This window comes from Myotis myotis, unplaced genomic scaffold (assembly GCF_014108235.1).
Source record: "Myotis myotis isolate mMyoMyo1 unplaced genomic scaffold, mMyoMyo1.p scaffold_m19_p_8, whole genome shotgun sequence".
NCBI lineage: Eukaryota > Metazoa > Chordata > Mammalia > Chiroptera > Vespertilionidae > Myotis > Myotis myotis.
Genome location: NW_023416390.1, coordinates 55,716,393 through 55,735,332, shown reverse-complemented (window position 1 = coordinate 55,735,332; position 18,940 = coordinate 55,716,393). Strand labels below are relative to the sequence as shown.

Below are 18,940 nucleotides of genomic sequence, written 5' to 3'. Positions count from 1 at the left end.
CTTCTTCTGATTACAAGAATTAGAGGGACATGAGAATCATAAGCAAAGTTTCAGCATGGCATGAGGCTCACCCAGCTTCTGGGAACAAAAGAACCCCAGGGAAGAATCAGTTCTGACTCTGGCCTGCTCTTTGGGGTAGGACATAAGTTAACATGGGAAGAGCTGTCTGGTACCAGAGATTCATTGATGCCCTCCCTGACAAGGACATGGATTGTAGGTGAATAACTTCACTGAGGAATTGAGTGAGAATGTTACATTACCTTATAACAAGAAAGACTTGGGGGAAAATTTTGCCAGCCTTCGGGACAGGGGTCTTCAGGCTTGGGGGCTGCTTCTTCAGGCTCAGCAGGCGCACTGCTTTTCTTGCAGATTGAAAGTGCTCTGAAGCTTTTGCAGTCTTTTACCTCCCACTTCCCAACGGACTTTCCAGTGGTCATAGCCACGCACCCGCCTGGAGAAGCTGGGGTTGAATGGGAAAGTTTAATTAAAAATCACATTTTAAAATTAAAGTCCAAACATTTCCCAGTGTCCTTACTCTTATCTGAGCCAAGCTGGGGGAGAGAATAGAAAAGAAATGTGGCATTCATAATAATGATGATGATGATGTGATAATGACAACAGTAATATAGAGAAGTGTTTGCTAATGTTTGCCAAGTACTATTCCAAGAGGATTAAATGAATTGAATCCTCATTAAAAAAAAAACAAACCCATAGAGTGGATTCTGAGGTAGAGTGAGCATGAGTGACCTGTTCAAGGTCTCACGTTAGTAAGTGATTGACCCAGGACTGGAAACCAGTACTATGTGCAGAGCTGTGCCCTAAACCATTATGCTGCTCAGCATAACCTAAGTGCTTTGAACCACTTTAAACAACACAGTAAACCTCAAAACAAAACCCTTAAAGATTCACATGCAAAAAAGGGCAGGTACAATAAAGGTAGAGGAGGTATATGTGTGTTTACTATTTATTTTATGGTAGGTTGAATTTTATTCATTCATACAACATTAAAAGATAGTTTATATTATTACATCCATTTTCCAGATAAGAATAAGTGACTTGCCCACAATCATAGTTAGTGAGTGGCCAGGTTTGTCTGGCCAAGTGCCATTCTCCCTTGTCCATTATACCACACTGCCCGAAGTGGGCACAAAAGAGCATGCACTGGAAGTAATGGGGGCAACTCCCACTGAACAGAGAAGCTTATGGTCTCACATCTCACACTTACACATGGACAGTAAGAGGAACAGGACCTGGGAAAAACAATGCTGTGTTACCCAGGATGAAAGTGCTATTTTTCTCTGGTTCTGCCTCCTTGCTTGCCCATGATAAACCAAGCTGCTGAAGCTGGGAGTAATCACGGTAAAGAAAAGCTGAATGTCAGGCCTTCTGGCTATAGGACTGAGAGAATAGACATTGTAGTTACTTCTTTTTTACCGCAGCGTAGTATTCCATTGTGTAGATGTACCACAGTTTTTTAATCCATTCATCTGCTGATGGGCACTTAGGCTGTTTCCAAATCTTAGCTATGGCAAATTGTGCTGCTATGAAGATAGGGGTGCATATATCCTTTCTGATTGGTGTTTCTAGTTTCTTGGGATATATTCCCAAAAGTGGGATTACTGGGTTGAATGGGAGTTCTATTTTTAGTTTTTTGAGGAAACGCCATACTGTTCTCCACAGTGGCTCACTCATTTGTGGAATATAATGAACAAAATAAACTGATGAACAAAAACAGATCCAGAGACAGAGAAGCATCAATCAGACCGTCAAACTTCAGAGGGAAGGTAGGGGAGGGCGGGGGTAGGGGTAGAGATCAATCCAAGGACTTGTATGCATGCATATGAGCCTAACCAATGGACACAGACACCACGGGGGTAAGGGCATGAGTGGGGGCGGGGGGGGGGGGCAAAGGGAGGATAAGGACACATATGTAATACCTTAATCAATAAAGAAAAAATAAAAAATAAATAATAATTTTAAAAAAGAATAAATAATACTTACAATATATTGCCTCCTTAATTCTCACCCATTGTGGATAACAGAAGCAAACACATTCAATTTTGGAATAAGAAGTTAAGAAGCAGAGGGATGAAAATATAAAGTGCTTCATAAAGAAGCTTCTAGATTTGGCTTGAGACTTACATGAAAAAAGATAAAATAAAAATACTGACACGGAGGGTTCTAGCCCTATGCCATTAGAGGGTGGTTTCTGAGAACTGAGTTTTCTAGACTCTTTTATTGGGTTATTATTTCCAAGAACTTAATAAGGAAGACATAGTCACTGCTTCTATTTATGGTCCCATAACTAGATTCTAGCCTTGAAGATCATAATCTCCCTCACATTTCAAAGGTAAGCAAATAACATATAGAACATATTTGGGAGATACGCTGCATTTCACAAGTCATAAGTATTCTATTACTTTAAAGGCGAAGACACTCACCTGGCTCAAGAAAATTCCAGTTGGAAAAGGTTACAGATCGCTTCACTCCACCAACACTTGCCCAGCTATACTCTCCACTTGAATCTACATCTCTCAGGCCAGTCCAGAAGTATTTTTCTGGAGATTTAGTATACTTCTTAATCATATCATTCAGGAATTCTTGCTCAAATCTACAAAACAAGAGTCAAATTATCAGGTGTTTTTACAATGATTGAATTACTATATAAAATTGAAGATGTACCTTTTTTTTAGAAGGTTGGTTAGCAAAGGAACCCAGAGATAGAAGTTCACTAGTACATGTTTACTGGTGGTCGTACCTGTTAGCTATAGTCAGATTGCAGTTGGTTCCAAAAGGGACCTCATCCTTGTAAATCTTGTAACAGGTTTCTCCATGTCTCTTCCAGCCCTAAATCAGAGAAGAAATACCATCAGCCACACTGTCTTCCAGACTTGATGATGCCTCCCTCTGACAAGCAAGGTTTTGCTAACATCTCACAACTTAGGGAAACTAAGGACATAGGAACCTACTTCATACACATGAGTAGGGTGGGGTAGAATTTCAGATAACCCCAACAAGACTGTGAGCCTGTGTCAACTGAAGGCGTATCTTAGTTTTCTCTGCCCTTACTGCCTACCTCATCATAAGAATATAACGTTGTTAGTTGACTTGTCTTTGAACAGGAAGAACATAAGTAAGGGAAATAAAGATAACAGCATTGAGGATAGTAACTATATACATTTTTATAGAAATTCACGAATAGGTAACTCTTTTTCCTAGAACTTTTTTTTTCTTCTGTAAGAATACTGATTTGCTTTGCGCTCTGCCTTGCTCTAATGTAAATGAACAGAAGCTAGTAATTCTTCTACTTCCCATGTCTGACTTGCTGAAGTCTCAATTACCATCCCTTACCAAGAAGGTGTAATACTGCTTAGAAAAATGTATGCAGGAGTTTTACATACCTCATCTGGAGGACACATCTTATCAGTTCTTGCATCACTCATTTTTTCTCCCTTTTTCTTACATACATATTTAAGTTTCTCTTCACATGACTGGACTTTCCACTGACCTAGCTTTTAAAAAATAGAAAAAAATGTTCCCATAAGAGATATTATTTGCCATATATTTAGACTTGAACTCTAACTTAGCTTAAGTCACAATAGCTTCTTCTCATGAAACTTTGGGGGTAGGGGGTTGGGGGTTTTGAAAGAGAGGGATAGGGCAAGAATGAATATAAATGAATGATGACATCTGAGAACATACTCCTAGAAAATGCTACCCAACCAGCCTGCATTATTTCAGAATCACCTCAAGGTCACAAGGGAGATGAGTTTCAATTTTCTTATACAAGCAAAAATAAAACCATCAATGGATAGAAGTTGGAGAGAGAGAACTCAGCCCACAGCTGCCTGTGTTTCTAGTCTCCTTCCATATGACATGGCCAACGTGAGTCCACAGGCTAAAAACTTTTGGGCATGTCAACTAACCTTCCTGTCTGTTTCCTCATATGTAAAATGACGATGGTTAGAATAGCTTCTCTCCAAGAATTCTAGGATCAAAAGTTTCTCCCAACTCTACTTCAGCTTTAACTTCAAAGTTCTCTCTTTCAAATATTCTACTTAATATTTATTTTGCTTACTTGACTAACCCATCCTGCTTCTTCAAATTAAATTTTAATTAGTCAATTTTGATAAGGTTTCTGAGAACAGAGTTTTCTAGTTGGACATTGGAATGCTGCCTAGGAATGCTATTAGTTCACTCTTGCCTATGGGGGGGTCATTTCCACCTTTGACATTCTTCTAAAGACATCTTAGATATCCTTTTAAATAGGACAGCAAATGTGACAACCTTCTAAGTTAACCTTTGGCAACTTTCTAAATACATCTTTACCCTTGAAACACTTCTAAATACACATACCACTGATTGTTTCCACTAGGATCTCTCTAGAAAGTCGGGAGACACAATCAGCTTCCTAAATAATTAGCAGTCTACAGGAAAGTGATACAAATAAAATACAGAGATATACATGTTCTTTCTGTCAAGATACAGCATCCTATCTAATAAAAGACAAAAAGGGTAATTGACCGTACCTTCGCTATGCTTCCCATTGGCTAATCAGGGAAATATGCAAATTAACTGCCAAGAAAGATGGCGGTTGACTGCCAACAAAGATGGTGGTTAATTTGCATACGTAGGCATAATGATGGGAGGCGAAAGGGGAAGGACGGTGATTGGAAACCCAGGCGGCAGGCAAGAGCCGGTAGACCCGGCCCTGGATTGGAGAACCGGGGCCGCTTTTGCCCACCCCCCAGCCGGTGATCTGAGAAGCCTCTTCCTGGCGCCCCCTGCCCGGGATCGATGACTGGAGAAGCCCCCCTGTGCGCCTGCCCCTGGGTTGCCGCGGGGATCCCACAGCAGGAAAGGGCGGCCTGCAGCCACCCCCCCTGTGCACCTGCCCCTGGGTTGCCGCGGCGATCCCACATCAGGAAAGGGAGGCCTGCAGCCAGCCCCCCTGTGCACCTGCCCCTGGGTCGCCACGGCGATCCCACAGTAGGAAAGGGCGGCCCCACCCTGGCCACAGCTCAAGGGAGAGTACAACATGCAGTGGAGGCCAGGAGCCTGAGAGATCAACAGAGAGGGGCGCCTGCTCCAAGCCTCCACGGTGTAGCTGGGGGCAGGCCCCAAGCAGACACACACACACACACACACACACACACACACACACTGCCTACTCTGAGCCTCCAATATGGCTGGGGGCAGACCTCCAGCGGGGACACACACACACACACACACACACACACACACACACACACACACAGCGTCTGCTCTGAGCCTACGTGGTGCGGCTGGGGGAAGGCCCCAGCAGACACATACACACACACACACACACACACACACACACACACACACACACACGGGACACCTGCTCCAAGCCTCTGCTGCCATACTGTGGCCATCAGTAGGACATCTACTGAGGGCTCCCGGACTGAGGGGCAGGCTGGGCTGAGGGAACCCTACCTCCCAGTGCACGAATTTCATGCACCGGGCCTCTAGTGTTTAATAAATGTTTAAGCATTCTACAGGAGCAAAATGCTCTCTGAATAAGTTAGACTTAAATTTTGATAAAATTATTTTTTTACTTCTTTAAAAAAATTTAAATGTATTGATTGTAGAGAGAGGTAAGTATGGGAGGGGAGAGAGAGAGAGAGAGAGAGAGGAGAAACACTGATTGGTTGCCTCCTGTATCTGCCTCTACTGACTGTTGAACCTGCAATCTGGGTATGTGCCCTGACCAAAAATCAAATCCACCACCTTTCAGTGTACATGACGATACTCCCACCAACTGAGCCACACCACCCAGGGCTTTTTTACTTTTTAAAGTAGGATTCATATGAAATTTAATCTGAATGTGAATTCAGAAGATGAGATTTTTCAACTGGCTACATGTTAAATATCACACCGATGATCCTCAGAGAAAGCATCTTATTAGAACCAACATGGCACTAGAATCTGAGTTCTAAAGGGATCCTCTTGATCTGTTTCAGACCAGAGCAGATACTCTCAGACAGAAAGTGAGTTGCTTACTTAGTCATTGTTTTATTTACTTTTTCAATAGCTACCAGAAAGACACTCTCCAAGGCTCTTACCTTTTATCTTATTTTCTAGCTTAAACACAAATATCCCCACCAAATATTATTATCATATAAATAAACCCAGGAGGTTTCCTACCTTTCCTAAGTAGGACACACAGTTAGGAGTCTTATTGTAGGGAACACTTGGTTCATTTTCATCCCAATATGTTAGAGTAACTTCAGTACCATCTGACCACTGAAATAAAGCTGGTGTATTTATGTTCTTAAGACCTGTCCATGTTTCTTCTTTGGCATCTAAAAGAAAAATGTTTTACTTGTTTGGTTTTACTCAATTGCATACCTCAGTGTGTACATTGCTACTGATTTTTACATTCTGATGTGGGGTTTTAAGAACTTTGACGGTATTATTTTTTCATTTAAAGTTTTAATTCAAAAGATGGCATTCTTCTTTATTTATTTTTAAGTATAGTTGGTATACAATCTTATATAGTTTCAGGTGTGCAATATAGTGATTTGACATTTTCATACCTTATATTGTGGTCACCCCACTAATTCTAATAAGTCACCTGTCACCATGCAAATTTATCACAGTATCACTGACTATATTCCCCTTCCCCTTTTCACCCACTGCCCTCACCCCCTCTCTCTGATAACCATCCATTTGGTATTCTTAATTGACCTGTTAAAATGTTGATAAGTCAGGCAGGCTGAGTGATTTGGGCTTTTCAGCTCACTCGTCAGGTAGAGCACACAGGTGGAACAGCTGTACTATGACCTGTAGGCTGGCTGTTCCTAATATCTGGGTTAGATAATTCTTGCATTATGGGGAATAATAAAATTATATAGATATACTCATAGCTATTCCAATTAGAATAAGAATATTGCCCATCACCACCCTGGTAAAACAATTGACTCCATGCTTACAACAGAACAGGTATCTACTATTAGTGAATCCTAGGAAGTTTTAATACTGGCAGTGTAGCATATTTTTGTTCTTCAGTCTTTAGCTTCAAATAATTACAAAAGTGAAATAATCATCACTCAAGTGTTTGGAGAACTTAAATAGAATTTAGCTTATGAGAAGAGAAACATTATCCAATCAACTAGCTGCCAATGTGGCTATTTAATCTTGTAAATGAATTAAAATGAAATGAAAGTAAAAATTTAGTCAGTTGCCCTCGCTGCATCTCAAAAGCCACAAGTGGTTGGTGGCTACCATACCGGACAGCATGGATTATAGAAAGAACGATTTCATCGTCACAGAAAATTCTATTGGACAGTGCTGAGCTAGAAGAATCTAATTGTAAGCTTTCCATTCCGGCTAAGAGTCTGAAAATAGGAATACTTTAAAATGTTTTAGACCTCTCAAGTAGGATCTTTTTAAAAACTTACCCCCATTATGGAGTTTTGTTACTACCAATTCCACGTCTGCTAAAGAATGAATGCTGATAAGGTCACTACTGAAGTCTTTGCATTTCGCATGTGCCGAATCCCAGGAATCACTTTCATTCACCAGCAGATAGCAAAATCCATTATTTGGCAGCCAGTCTGCATCACAGCGGGTATCTGAATATGGCCAAATATCTGGGAGAAAAACAGCTATTTATATTCCAGGAAAGACACATCTATTTTGAATCAATAACATTACAAATTCTTCTTTCTTGAATCTTGAGGCTTCTGGAAAACCGGGGAATGTGATGTCAGATAGTACAGTGACATGAATTTGTGTGCCCAATGCCTACATAGCATCAACAGAGTGATTGTAGGGATTCAGATAATGATGGGCCTTGTGCGATGCAAATATATTACATGGCTGGGCTCAGACTATTTCAGGAGGGATTGCCGTTAGGCCTAGTAGGCAGAAGAAAGGTGTGGGGTCAGCCAGTGGCCCACAAATCTCTTCTTTGGCATGGGATTTGTTCGGTTCCTCTCTAGTCTTGGTGGTGAGAGATGGTGAGGTCAAGTCTCCTTTTCATGTATAGTTAGCTTAGCAGGGGCTTGCATTAATATTCACTGTTCAAAATAATCCTCCTTTGTTCAAAAGGATGGGCAAGGACTTAAGGAACAGAGTCAGAAATTAATACACTCCACACCAAGGAAGGGCATCAATGGGGCAGAGGTGGGGCGGGGGGAGAATGGGTGGCAGAGGGCATCTTTGGACTCCTCTCTCCTCCCCTCTGCTCAACTTCTAGGCCTATGGAATTAGCAATTTTTCTTTTTGACCATGAGGAAACTCACCCAAATGATGGTCAAAAAGATTAGAGAAAAAGAGTAGGGCACAAAACCAAAAAAATACTCTACTCTTCTCAGCAGAACTAGAACGTAGCTTGGTTCCTCAGACTCCACTGGTCAGGAATTGTTTGGAATGCTTGTTATACACAACACAGCATTTAAAAAATATCAACAGTTTGTTTTTCATTAAAGGATAAAATTCAGGATCAGCTAGCTTTTCTCACTTGCAAGATAACAATTAATTGTAAGGTTCTGAAACAGCACTCATTAATACTATATTTTATAATTATGATAAAGAAACAGAGAGAAAAAAATCACCCATAATTGAACAATCATTTTCCTATTCCAGTCTTTGTCTCTATGAATTCATATTGTGATAAGATTAAAATAATAAGTAGGCATATCATTTTGTTCTGCTCTTTTTATTTTCCTGCTGGCAGAGTTATTTCAATAAATGCATATTTTTCAATCATGTGGAAACATGATTTAGTTAATCATTACTTCTTCAGAGAGTTATTTGATCTATCATTAGCCCCCCTGGTTTATTTTAATTTGTGCTGTCTTTTCTATTATGCCTTTTGTTATATAAACTAAATTTGGTATGAATCAACTTGGAAGGTAAATGTTCATCTTTCCCTATCATTTTAAAACACGCCTCTATATTATTGATTCTATGTACTTATTTTTTAATCTTAAAAAGATAGCTTTATGCATCTATGTGGATATGAAAATCGATGCTTTATTCCCTTCCCCCAACATCCCTCAAAGCACAACATTTAAAAATCTCCCATTTTCCTCCCAGTTTTGAGTATTAGTTTTTCTTATTCAGGTTAATCAAATGCCAGGGATACGGTGGGCACTGTGCAAGATAGTAAGGGCACTCCTCTTCTCCATTCTGCCAAAGACTCCTCAAACTTCTCTGCTCCTCAAAAAATTCAGCTGTTTTGTGCCTCTCTTATCCCCAAATTCCCTAAAAACACCCTCCTTATACACATTTTGTCCTTTTGCACCTCTCCGTATCTACCCCATTTATCAATACAAAGACCTAAAGAACCAGCCTGGCGAAGGACAGACAGAGGAGGGGTGGGCATTGTGGGCCGGGAGGTGGGAAAGCCCGGGAGTGTTCGGTGTCATCCATTTTCGATTTCCCACAGAGGCAGGTAATAATAGGTAAAGCCTGAGTGTGCAGCAGCAGCACCAGGACGCTCACAGAACACAGACAGCTGGGTCCCACCCTGAGTTTCTGATCCAGGAAATCTGAGGTAGGTCCCGAGAATCTGCATTTGTAGCAAGTACAGGCAATGCTGATACTCTCTGTCTGGGGGCCACACTTTGGGAACCATTGCTCCAGAGAAAAAAGAGCCACCTGTGAACACAAATGTACTTCTTATCTAGAATACTCCTGTCTTCTCATGGGGAGATACTGAATCAAAGCTTTATTCATATACAGTTGATAATATCTAACCACAGGATCAAAGTCAATACCTTCAGCATTGGCAGTACCAGGTAAAAGAACGGCAGAAATGGGTGTCCAATGGATTTACTTGACTTCAAAAAACTGTAATTTTAAGAGCTGTTTGTTTAAGCGGGAAAGATACCTGTTATCTCCACTGTGCTGTTCAATGATTTCTTGCAAACGTAAGGCAGCTGAGCTTCACAGGAAAACCTCTGCCACAGACCGGACATGGCGTCCATGCTCGCACAGCTTGACCCACCTATCACAGTTGCACTGAAGGTATCTGAAATGATAACATTTCCAAACAGTTAAAAGGAGAAGACTGGAGCCAGGGTGATGGTTAGGAAAAGTAATTTGTATTTTTAATTTTCTGCTTTTAAGGAAACTCAGAAAATAGTTAAAACCGTCTATTAAGTTGGAATGTATAAGCCACAATGAACAATCTTGTGCTTAAAAATGTCTTTCTCCTAAAATACAGAATACAGGGGAAATACTCTGATATACTGTAGTTAATTTACAAACCAAAACCAAAAACCAAACCTCTGTCCCCAATCAACTTTGATGTCAGATCCTGTGGTCAGTAAGTAGCTCTTAATCTGCTACTCTCTACAATAAATATACTAACTTATGATTCTGTAATGCCTTTAAGATCTTGAAATAATAATAACGAAATTTCATTTAAGTAAAATGACCTATTGGTATTATATTGTAATTAATTAATTTTTCTTATGTATGCAGAATACTTTTGTGCTGAAGTTAAGTGTTAGCTGTTAGGTTTTACATTTATCAGGAGCCTAACTTTTATTTCTTAAAAAGATATCTAAACCTTCTTTTGGGGGAAATACCTTTTGGCTAACTAGGGTTTTATTTACAATAAATTTTTCTTTAAGGTATTTATTTGTGTAATAAAATACAACCATTATGTTGTCAGTAATTGTGTGCTACAAAGGGAGATCCCAAGAGTTTTAAAATGAGGGAATATTTCCATGTTAGAGTGAAGCTGCAGATGAAATACATGTGGGTCAGTCATAGACATGCCAAGTCCACTAAGAGACACAGAATGGCTCCTGGGCCATGAAATGGGGCTCATTCTGCTCTTACTTAAAGATAGAGGGTTGCCAAGACCGGTTTTGCTCAGTGGATAGAGCATTGGCCTGCGGACTGAAAGGTCCCAGGTTTGATTCTGGTCAAGGGCATGTACCTTGGTTGCGGGCACATCCCCAGTGGGAGGTGTGCAGGAGGCAGCTGGTCAATGTTTCTCTCTCATTGATGTTTCTGACTCTCTATCTCTCTCCCTTCCTCTCTGTAAAAAAAAAAAAAAATCAATAGAAGATAGAGGGTTGCTCTAAAGGTTAGAGACAGATGCTTACCTGCCCATGGTGTGGTTCAACTTGACTATTATGGTATCCATTTGACTACCGTATAATGGCATAATGGCTAGAATGACTAAGCTTAAAAGGGCTCAGGAAAAAAATTTCTTCTGAGAGGTAATCATAAGAATTGTCAAGATTGAAATTTTTATAAGACCTCAGTGAGTGGGAAGCTCTTTTTTTTCTTTTGAGGCTTTGGCTCCATGTAAAAGGTAGAGGAGAGAGTAGTTACCTGGGTCCCAGTTGAGAAAATTTAATGGCTTGTGGTCTGACCATTCCCAGCCTCTAGAAGAGTACAGCTGATTTAAGCCAATCCAGAAGATGCTTGCAATGCCTTCTTTTTCTGTAACAATTACATAATTTTAACAAGTGACAAAATTACCCAATTTATTATCTAAGTCAGACTATCTAGGAGGGTATCTATCCCACAAAGCAAGAGATGCTGACAGACAACACTTCAGACTACTGAGAAACCCAAAGGCTGATCAGTTAATTCAATTCTGCTTTCCCATTAGTGTGTGCGATTCCCTTTCTTCTAAGGTAAGAACAGACTCTTCTCAGAACAGCTGTTTCACTACTTTATAGCCTCTCGTCAGAAAGCAGTTATATAGTCAGGGATGTAAAGTAAAACATAGGAAATATAGCCAATAATTTTGTAATAACTATGTATGGTGTCAGATGACTACTAGACTTATTGGGGTGATCACTTTGTAATACTAATCACTGTGCTGTACAACTGACACTAATATAATATTATATGTCAACTGTAATTGAAAAATAAATTAAAAAAGAAAGCACTTATATATAAAAAAGTAGTTTGCATTGCAGATCTAGATTTTGAGGATCTGATTGTATTCCATTAAGCATATATCCTTTGCCAGATACGAAAGCTACAGAAACCAAAATGAGAGTCCTGCCCTCATGAGGATCTGAATCTAGTAGAAACAGATGTGGATCCCCAAATGGTAAAGTGCTACCAGCATTGCTTCAGAAATATGTACAGGAGCTGTTTCGTAGGCAATGTAATATACATCTGTAGAGTCCAAAGGAGATATTTAAACTGGAGATACAGAAGACACACACACACACACACACACACACACACACACACACACACACACACACGTAGGCCACTGTGGAGAGGTATCATTCTAATTTATTGTTTGACAACAAGATGCCATCAGCAAAAAAGAGAAAGACAGAGAAGCAGAAATGATTTAAGTAGTGAGGCTAATTGCAGAAAAGCCAAACAATATGCATATGCCCATAAGCAATGGGTCCAATCTTGCATGTATGGTCCATGTGTATTGGAAAACATGTAAAGAATTGTGAATTATTGTAAGGATTTTCACACCACTGGGAAGGAAGTCAACAGAATTACTTAAGAACCTGGTAAGACTTCATCAACATCATGAAGGAATAATCTGAAGATACTCAGGGCCAGGTAGAAGAGATAGAGCAAATGATGAAATGGTCTACAGAAGACAAGGATGATGTTGACAAACAGGCAGAGATCACAGGTTGGAATATCTATAAATTTGTTAAAATAGTCTCAGTAATAAAACACTTAATAACAGTTTCTTAATTCCTCACAGGAAATTATATATGATATGCTATTGTATTATATGTAATCATCTATATACATATACATGTAAAATATAGTTATATTTTTATATAATTTATTTGTACATTAAATTACATATACATAAATGGTTCTTAAAGTATGGATATGTTTTCTACTTGCAAATCACACAGATATATCGGAGATATAGATAATTTTGTTCATTATATACATCTCCAATATATCTGTGTGATTCGCATATAGAAAACCATATGCATTCTTTACTTTTTAGTAGATGTATATCCATGTGATTTGTACAGAGAAAACTATAATCACATATACATCTGAGTGATTTGCATATATAAAACCATGTCCATACATTAAAGGGTTTTTAAAAGAGGGTAATTTTAATCATACACAATTTTTGTCTTATTGCCTGCCTAAAACAGGTGATTCCACTGGAACCGACACCAGGGAATGGGCGCGTTCCCCTGGGTAGAGCAGAAATAGCAACAGCAAACACAAAAGAAGCCACGAGCAGTAACACAAACACCAGTGTTCAAGGGATGGACAGGAGTCTGGAAAGAGGGTGGTTGGGCCAAGGCCCAATGATCACTCCACCAAAAAGGAAGTGTGAGGATAAAAGTGAATTACAAAGATACACTGTGTTTTCCAGGGGTTTGCCTGTGAAAGAAAGAGATAGGGCTGTAGGAACTAAGAAATATATATATATGTCTATATTAATGGTAGGAGTTTAAACAAGTTAATAGCCTTTTGGAGAAGAATTAGAGACAGTTGATGAAAATACAAGATAGGAGAAAAAGCTGGTGTGGCCACAAAGAACCTTGGGGAAGGAGTTAACCTTGAACAAGCTCACAGCTGACAGTGCAGATACAGATACATTTGTAAGTATTGGGGTGAGAAATAAGGGTTTGCCTCACCTTTGTCAAGGAGGTAGCTGGTAAGGACACTCTGCTAAGGAAGGAGAAGATGGGTATTTGAGGGAATTTTGGATTCACCCTTTTCTTTCACTTGTTAGCACAAGCAAGAGCTGCCAACGCTTGTATACAAAGCCCTTGAGGATTTAATATAATGTAAATTTCTTCCTATTAGTAAAAGCAATGAATTTTCCAGCATTCCTAAAGAAGTCCTGAAAACTATGACGTATTTACGGTACTCTAGACTCGACTATACCCTGACATTCAGAATTCCTTTCATTCATTTCTAACTGGGGATACCATGGAGGGTCAAGCTTTCCCATTCGTCCCAAGTTCAATGCCCTCCCTCCCATGAAGTCTTTTCAGATAATCCCCCTGCAGGAAGTCTAAATAATCCTATCACTCTTTCAAAATTATTTTATTGCTTATCTGCACATGGCAAGTACACATTTATGACAGAGCAAAATGACCTTTGGAAGCTGTCAGGCTCCTACTCTGCTTCATCACACTGTTCTATTTGTGATCTCTATTAAAGACTTATTCTTCACTGGAATCATAGCATTTTAAAATTGTGACTGATAGAAAATGCTAAGAACCATATGATTTTGCTCATATGTGGGATATAAAACTGAAAGTCATGGACACAAACAGCAGTGTGGTGGTTGCCATAGGGAAGGGGGTGGGAGAAGGGGGTCCTAATATAAGGTGACAGGAGATTTGACTTTGAATGGTAGGCACAGTGCAATATACAGATCTTGTAACATAGAAACCCACATCTGAAACCTATTAAGTTCATGTTGACCAATGTCACCCCAATCGATTTAACAAACAAATAAATAAACAAATAAAAATCAACCAAAAAAATATGACTGAGTTAGCCAACAGGAATGCTCTTTATGTGTCTTACGCCAGCTGGATGTGAATGGGAAATGGATAAAACATAAAGGGCACAAACTTCTTATATGTCCTGGACAATATGGAGCTGGACTTTTTTCTACATAGTCCAAGCAAGAAGTTGATCAATTTGAGACATTACTTACCCCCATCTTTGCCATCAAGAAATAGACCATTGTTAGCGTAAATCTTCATGCCTAATCAATAGACAAGCCCATTGAAGAAGATATTTCTTGACTGCCCCTGAGACCCCTGTTCAGAGCTGGCCCATATTTCTATTCCTTTCCTTACAATAAAAGACTACAGGGCCTGCTAATGGTCATGCATTTGGGATGAGCCAGATGAGAGCCTCTTTAATGCATCATAAAAGCCAAGTGAGCAGGGACCCTGACTTAGAAGTGTTCTAGTCTTGGGGCACCTTCAAGATGGCTCAAAGTGAAGAGCCCCTCAAGGTGGAGGCAAATTAGGACACATGAAAATGTGCTGTTCCTACTCCAGGGACTGTTGGGGCCTCTTTTGTTGATTTGGGGTGAATCTGTGGTTAGAAGTCCTCTGGGAAGGCTGGATCATGGGAAATCTATCTCTCAAACAAAATCTAGTGAATATAAGGAAACCATGCCCCCTCCCCCTGGCCCCTGTATCAGTAAAACAAAACTAATAAAAACAAAACTAATTAGGTGCAGGGCAGGCAGAGAGGAAAAAGAAAGCTTTTTCAGACTGTATTAGACCTATCTTCAAGAGGCCTGCTTCTGCTTTTTTTCTGGCAGATTCCCTGGTCCCACCCAATTAGTAGCTAACAAACCAGAGGTTTCTTTTGGAATAACATTCTCCAATATGCTCTGCATATGTACAACTCTTATTTCACAACTATATAAAAAACTTTGATTGCAAAATCTGTCTTATTCACTTTGGTTGGCCTCACTGCTCCTGGCCCAATGGTTACATGGTAGTTTTCAGTGAAGGGCCACTTAATAGAAACTTTAAGATATTTTCAAGACTTAGATACTCTGAGTTTCAGATGTTAAAGTACAGCTTTCTTGGGTTTTGGGAAACCAAAAATTATAATTAGGCATATTGATATGTCTAAACAACATTTCACAGTAAAAGAGAAGCTTGAAAGGGCTGTACCTCTAAATTATTGATATACATAAGGTGTAGAAAGCGTCTGGCCAGGGGTAGGGGTAACTGGGCCCTTTAATATATTATCTCACTTTCATGAGTTACTAAAGAAAAGAAATCCTGTAATGTTCTTTTACAAATGCATCATTAGATTGTTTGTTAGGGTGTTAGTAGTCACACTTTGACATTTCTCCCTCATTATAATCATCACTATCCAAATAATATTCAAGGAGGCTTGAACTTATTGGCACTTTTCACTCTAACAATATTTTTGTAAGGTTTCAGTGATGTTGGGAATATAATTCTATTGTCAAATACTAGCCCATTAGGTTTATTTGATGGATTTTCATTCTAGAGGTCTAATTATTCAAGTATCAAACAACAAAGGAAAGGTTAAAGTTAAAAGTAAGAAAAGAGATATTCATAAGGCTTTAGCCAAAAAGCATGACAAAAGACCAGCAGACTTTTAGTGATGAAAAGATATAAAGCTATGTAAGAGAAGTAATTAATATAATAAAAAGTAAGGGCTCTGGAGTTATATATGTTGATATTCAAATCCCAACCTGGTATTTCTTGGCTGTCTAAGTATATTATTTCTAAGCATCAATTTCCTTATCTGTAAATTGTTGGGACAGACACTTGTCTCTGAGGTTGTAATGATATTAAATCGTTTAATTTATCTAGAGTTATTAGGGCTTTGCTCATAGTTAGCATTTATCAAATATTTATGACTTTAATAAAAGTGTGACAGGATTTATCTGAATTAGTCAATAGGTATTTAATACATAGCAATAATGCTTAGAGTTTTGTGCAAAAGGAAAAAACAACCCATGAGGTCCACTCTGCCTGCAAAGAATTTAATAATATTATAAAAGGTGAATGCAGGTACATGCCTGATACAACTTGTTTTCAAGTCAGACTATGTTCAAATTTTGGCTCTGCTAATTACTTGTGGGTGGCCTTGAACAAGTTACATTTCCTCTTTGAGTCTCACATTCATCATTCAAAAATGAACATAATAAAAGTAACATCTACTTCATAGGGTTGCTATATGGGACTCAATAAGATAATGTCTGAAAAGCATTTAAATATCTCTCTAAAAAATCATCATCATATATTATGATTTTTTTTCATTCATTGAAAAAATCATCAGGGACTCAATAACTTGATTTTCGAAAATAATGTAAAAACTTTCTGTTTACAAACTTCTAGTAAAAGAGTAAAAGATGGGCAACAATCCTACAGAATTTTGCTGAGTTTATAAAAGAAGTCTTAAATAAGTACACTACTGAGTACTCTCATAGAATTTTATTGAGTATATAAAAGAAGTCCTAAATACGTAAAAAGGCATACCATTTTCATGGATGAGAAGACTTAAAAATGTAGTGACAGTAATGCCTTCTTAATTAATCTATAATTCATGCAATTCAAAGTCCCAATAGGTTTTTTATTGAGAATAACAAGCTGATCCTTAGATTCATATGAAAGAATGGGAAAGAAAATAGCCAAAAAAAAAAAAAAAAAGAAGAATACGGGAGAATTTGCACATCGAGAAAATAAGATTTACTTTGTGAGGCAGGACTAACTAAAACAGTGTGGAATAGATAGAAAGACCAATAAGTAGACCAAAAGAATAGAATGGAGAGGCTAGGAATAACCTATATATCCTAAGGTTTATATTTATTAGAGGTGGCATAACAAACCAGAGGGGAAAATGTAAAATAAATAGTGCTTGGTAAACCTGACTATCCATCTGGAGAAAGATAAATAAGATTCCAAGCTTTACAAACTACATTACAGATGGATTAAGGATGTAAATGTGAAAAGTGAAATAATAAGCTTTTTAAAAAAACACGAGAGGATATCATTATCATTTTAGGGCTAAGGAAGGATTTGCTAAATAATATAAATAAGCATAAAACATTAAAGAAAAGATTGGTAAGTGTAACCAAATTAAAACTAACATTTTTTTTTTTTATGATGAGGCAACTAAAATAAAGTGAAAAGGTAAAGACTAGCAAAAGAGATTTGTAATCCTATAACAAAAGATTAGTGTCCAGAATATGTAAAAAACTATAGCAGATCAATATACAAACGACCAACAACTCAATAGAAAAGAAGCAAAGGACATGAACTGGCAAATTACAAGGGGAAAATCTAAATGCTCACTAAACACAAGATGCAAAACCATATTAACTATCAGGGAAATGTAAATCAATAATGACATACCATTTCACATTCATCATATCAGCCAATAAATAAGTTTGTTAACACCAAGTGGTAGTGGAAGTGTAAACTAATACAACCACTTTGGAAAGCAATTTGGGAATTTGATTAGAGGTGAAGAGATGGTCACACCATGTGTTAGCAATTTCCACTCTAGAGAAACTCATACATGCTCAATGGGACACATACAAGGATGTTCCTTGCAGAGGTGTTTGTAATAGCAAAAGCTGAAAACAACCTGTTTCTCAGTAGAGAATAGATGAATTATGGTTTATTCGTACAATGTACCACTATACAGTGGTAGCTGAAAATGAATAAACTTATATATGGGTAAATAAGATAGTATTTGCATTATTGTAAAACATAGAACGATGGTATAATGAAAACATATATAGGATTTATAAATATGTATAAGAGCACTCAAGGGACGGTTATTTTGAAAGGTGAGCATGGGGCTTGAATTCTGCCAACATTTTATTCTTTCAGAATAAAGGGAGGGAAAGGAGGGAAGGAGAGAGGGGTAAAGAGGAAGAGAGAAGGGAATCAATCCATATAAAGCAGTATGACAAAATGTCAGTGAATATTTATTTAGTCAGGGTGGTGGTTGCATAGGTCTCCATGTGATTATTTCCTATTCTGTCTATATGATGTTTTAAAAATATGTTTTCATAATTAAAAACTTAAAAATTATCATCACCACCCCACAAACAAGACAAAACAAAATCCTATCCACTCCATGTGTCTACATCATTAAATCCACTTGAAGGTTTCTTGAAGCTCTCCTTGCCCCTGAGGGCTGCGCTTGTTTAACTCACACGGGAAACCATCCAGTATGACTCAGCCATCTTCTTTACCTTCCTTGAGTTCTCCAGTTTTCAATGTTCAGAGAGTTTAATGTTTACCTTTTAAAAAATATTTTCACTTAGGCTTAGGGTAGCAGTTTAATTCTGCAACCTCAACACATTTTCTGAACATTAACCTCTTTTTGGTCTCCATCACAATGGATGGAATAGGATTACATTCAGTACGTTTTTGCTTGTGGGTTTCAGTGTTAAAGTTTAAATCCCAAGAGAAGATAGAAAAATATAAACATAAAACAACATGCCTGAATG

The 18,940-nt window shown here is 38.4% G+C and overlaps 1 protein-coding gene across 4 annotated transcripts in view; it reads right to left on the bottom strand.

The window, feature by feature from the left end:
• The window catches only part of LOC118661065 (lymphocyte antigen 75-like), a 134,377-nt gene that overhangs the window by 98,580 nt on the left and 16,857 nt on the right, over positions 1–18,940 (bottom strand). For 3 of the 4 annotated variants that reach the window (XM_036318591.1, XM_036318589.1, XM_036318592.1), the window contains exons 5-12: positions 11,323–11,433; positions 9,863–10,003; positions 7,425–7,616; positions 6,169–6,326; positions 3,402–3,512; positions 2,759–2,847; positions 2,442–2,611; positions 261–460 (exon numbers count right to left, since the gene is read on the bottom strand). In XM_036318591.1, coding sequence (XP_036174484.1) covers positions 261–460; positions 2,442–2,611; positions 2,759–2,847; positions 3,402–3,512; positions 6,169–6,326; positions 7,425–7,616; positions 9,863–10,003; positions 11,323–11,433 — 1,172 coding nt within the window. The remainder of the gene's footprint in view (positions 1–260; positions 461–2,441; positions 2,612–2,758; positions 2,848–3,401; positions 3,513–6,168; positions 6,327–7,424; positions 7,617–9,862; positions 10,004–11,322; positions 11,434–18,940) is intronic. The other variant, XM_036318590.1, reaches the window with a different exon arrangement.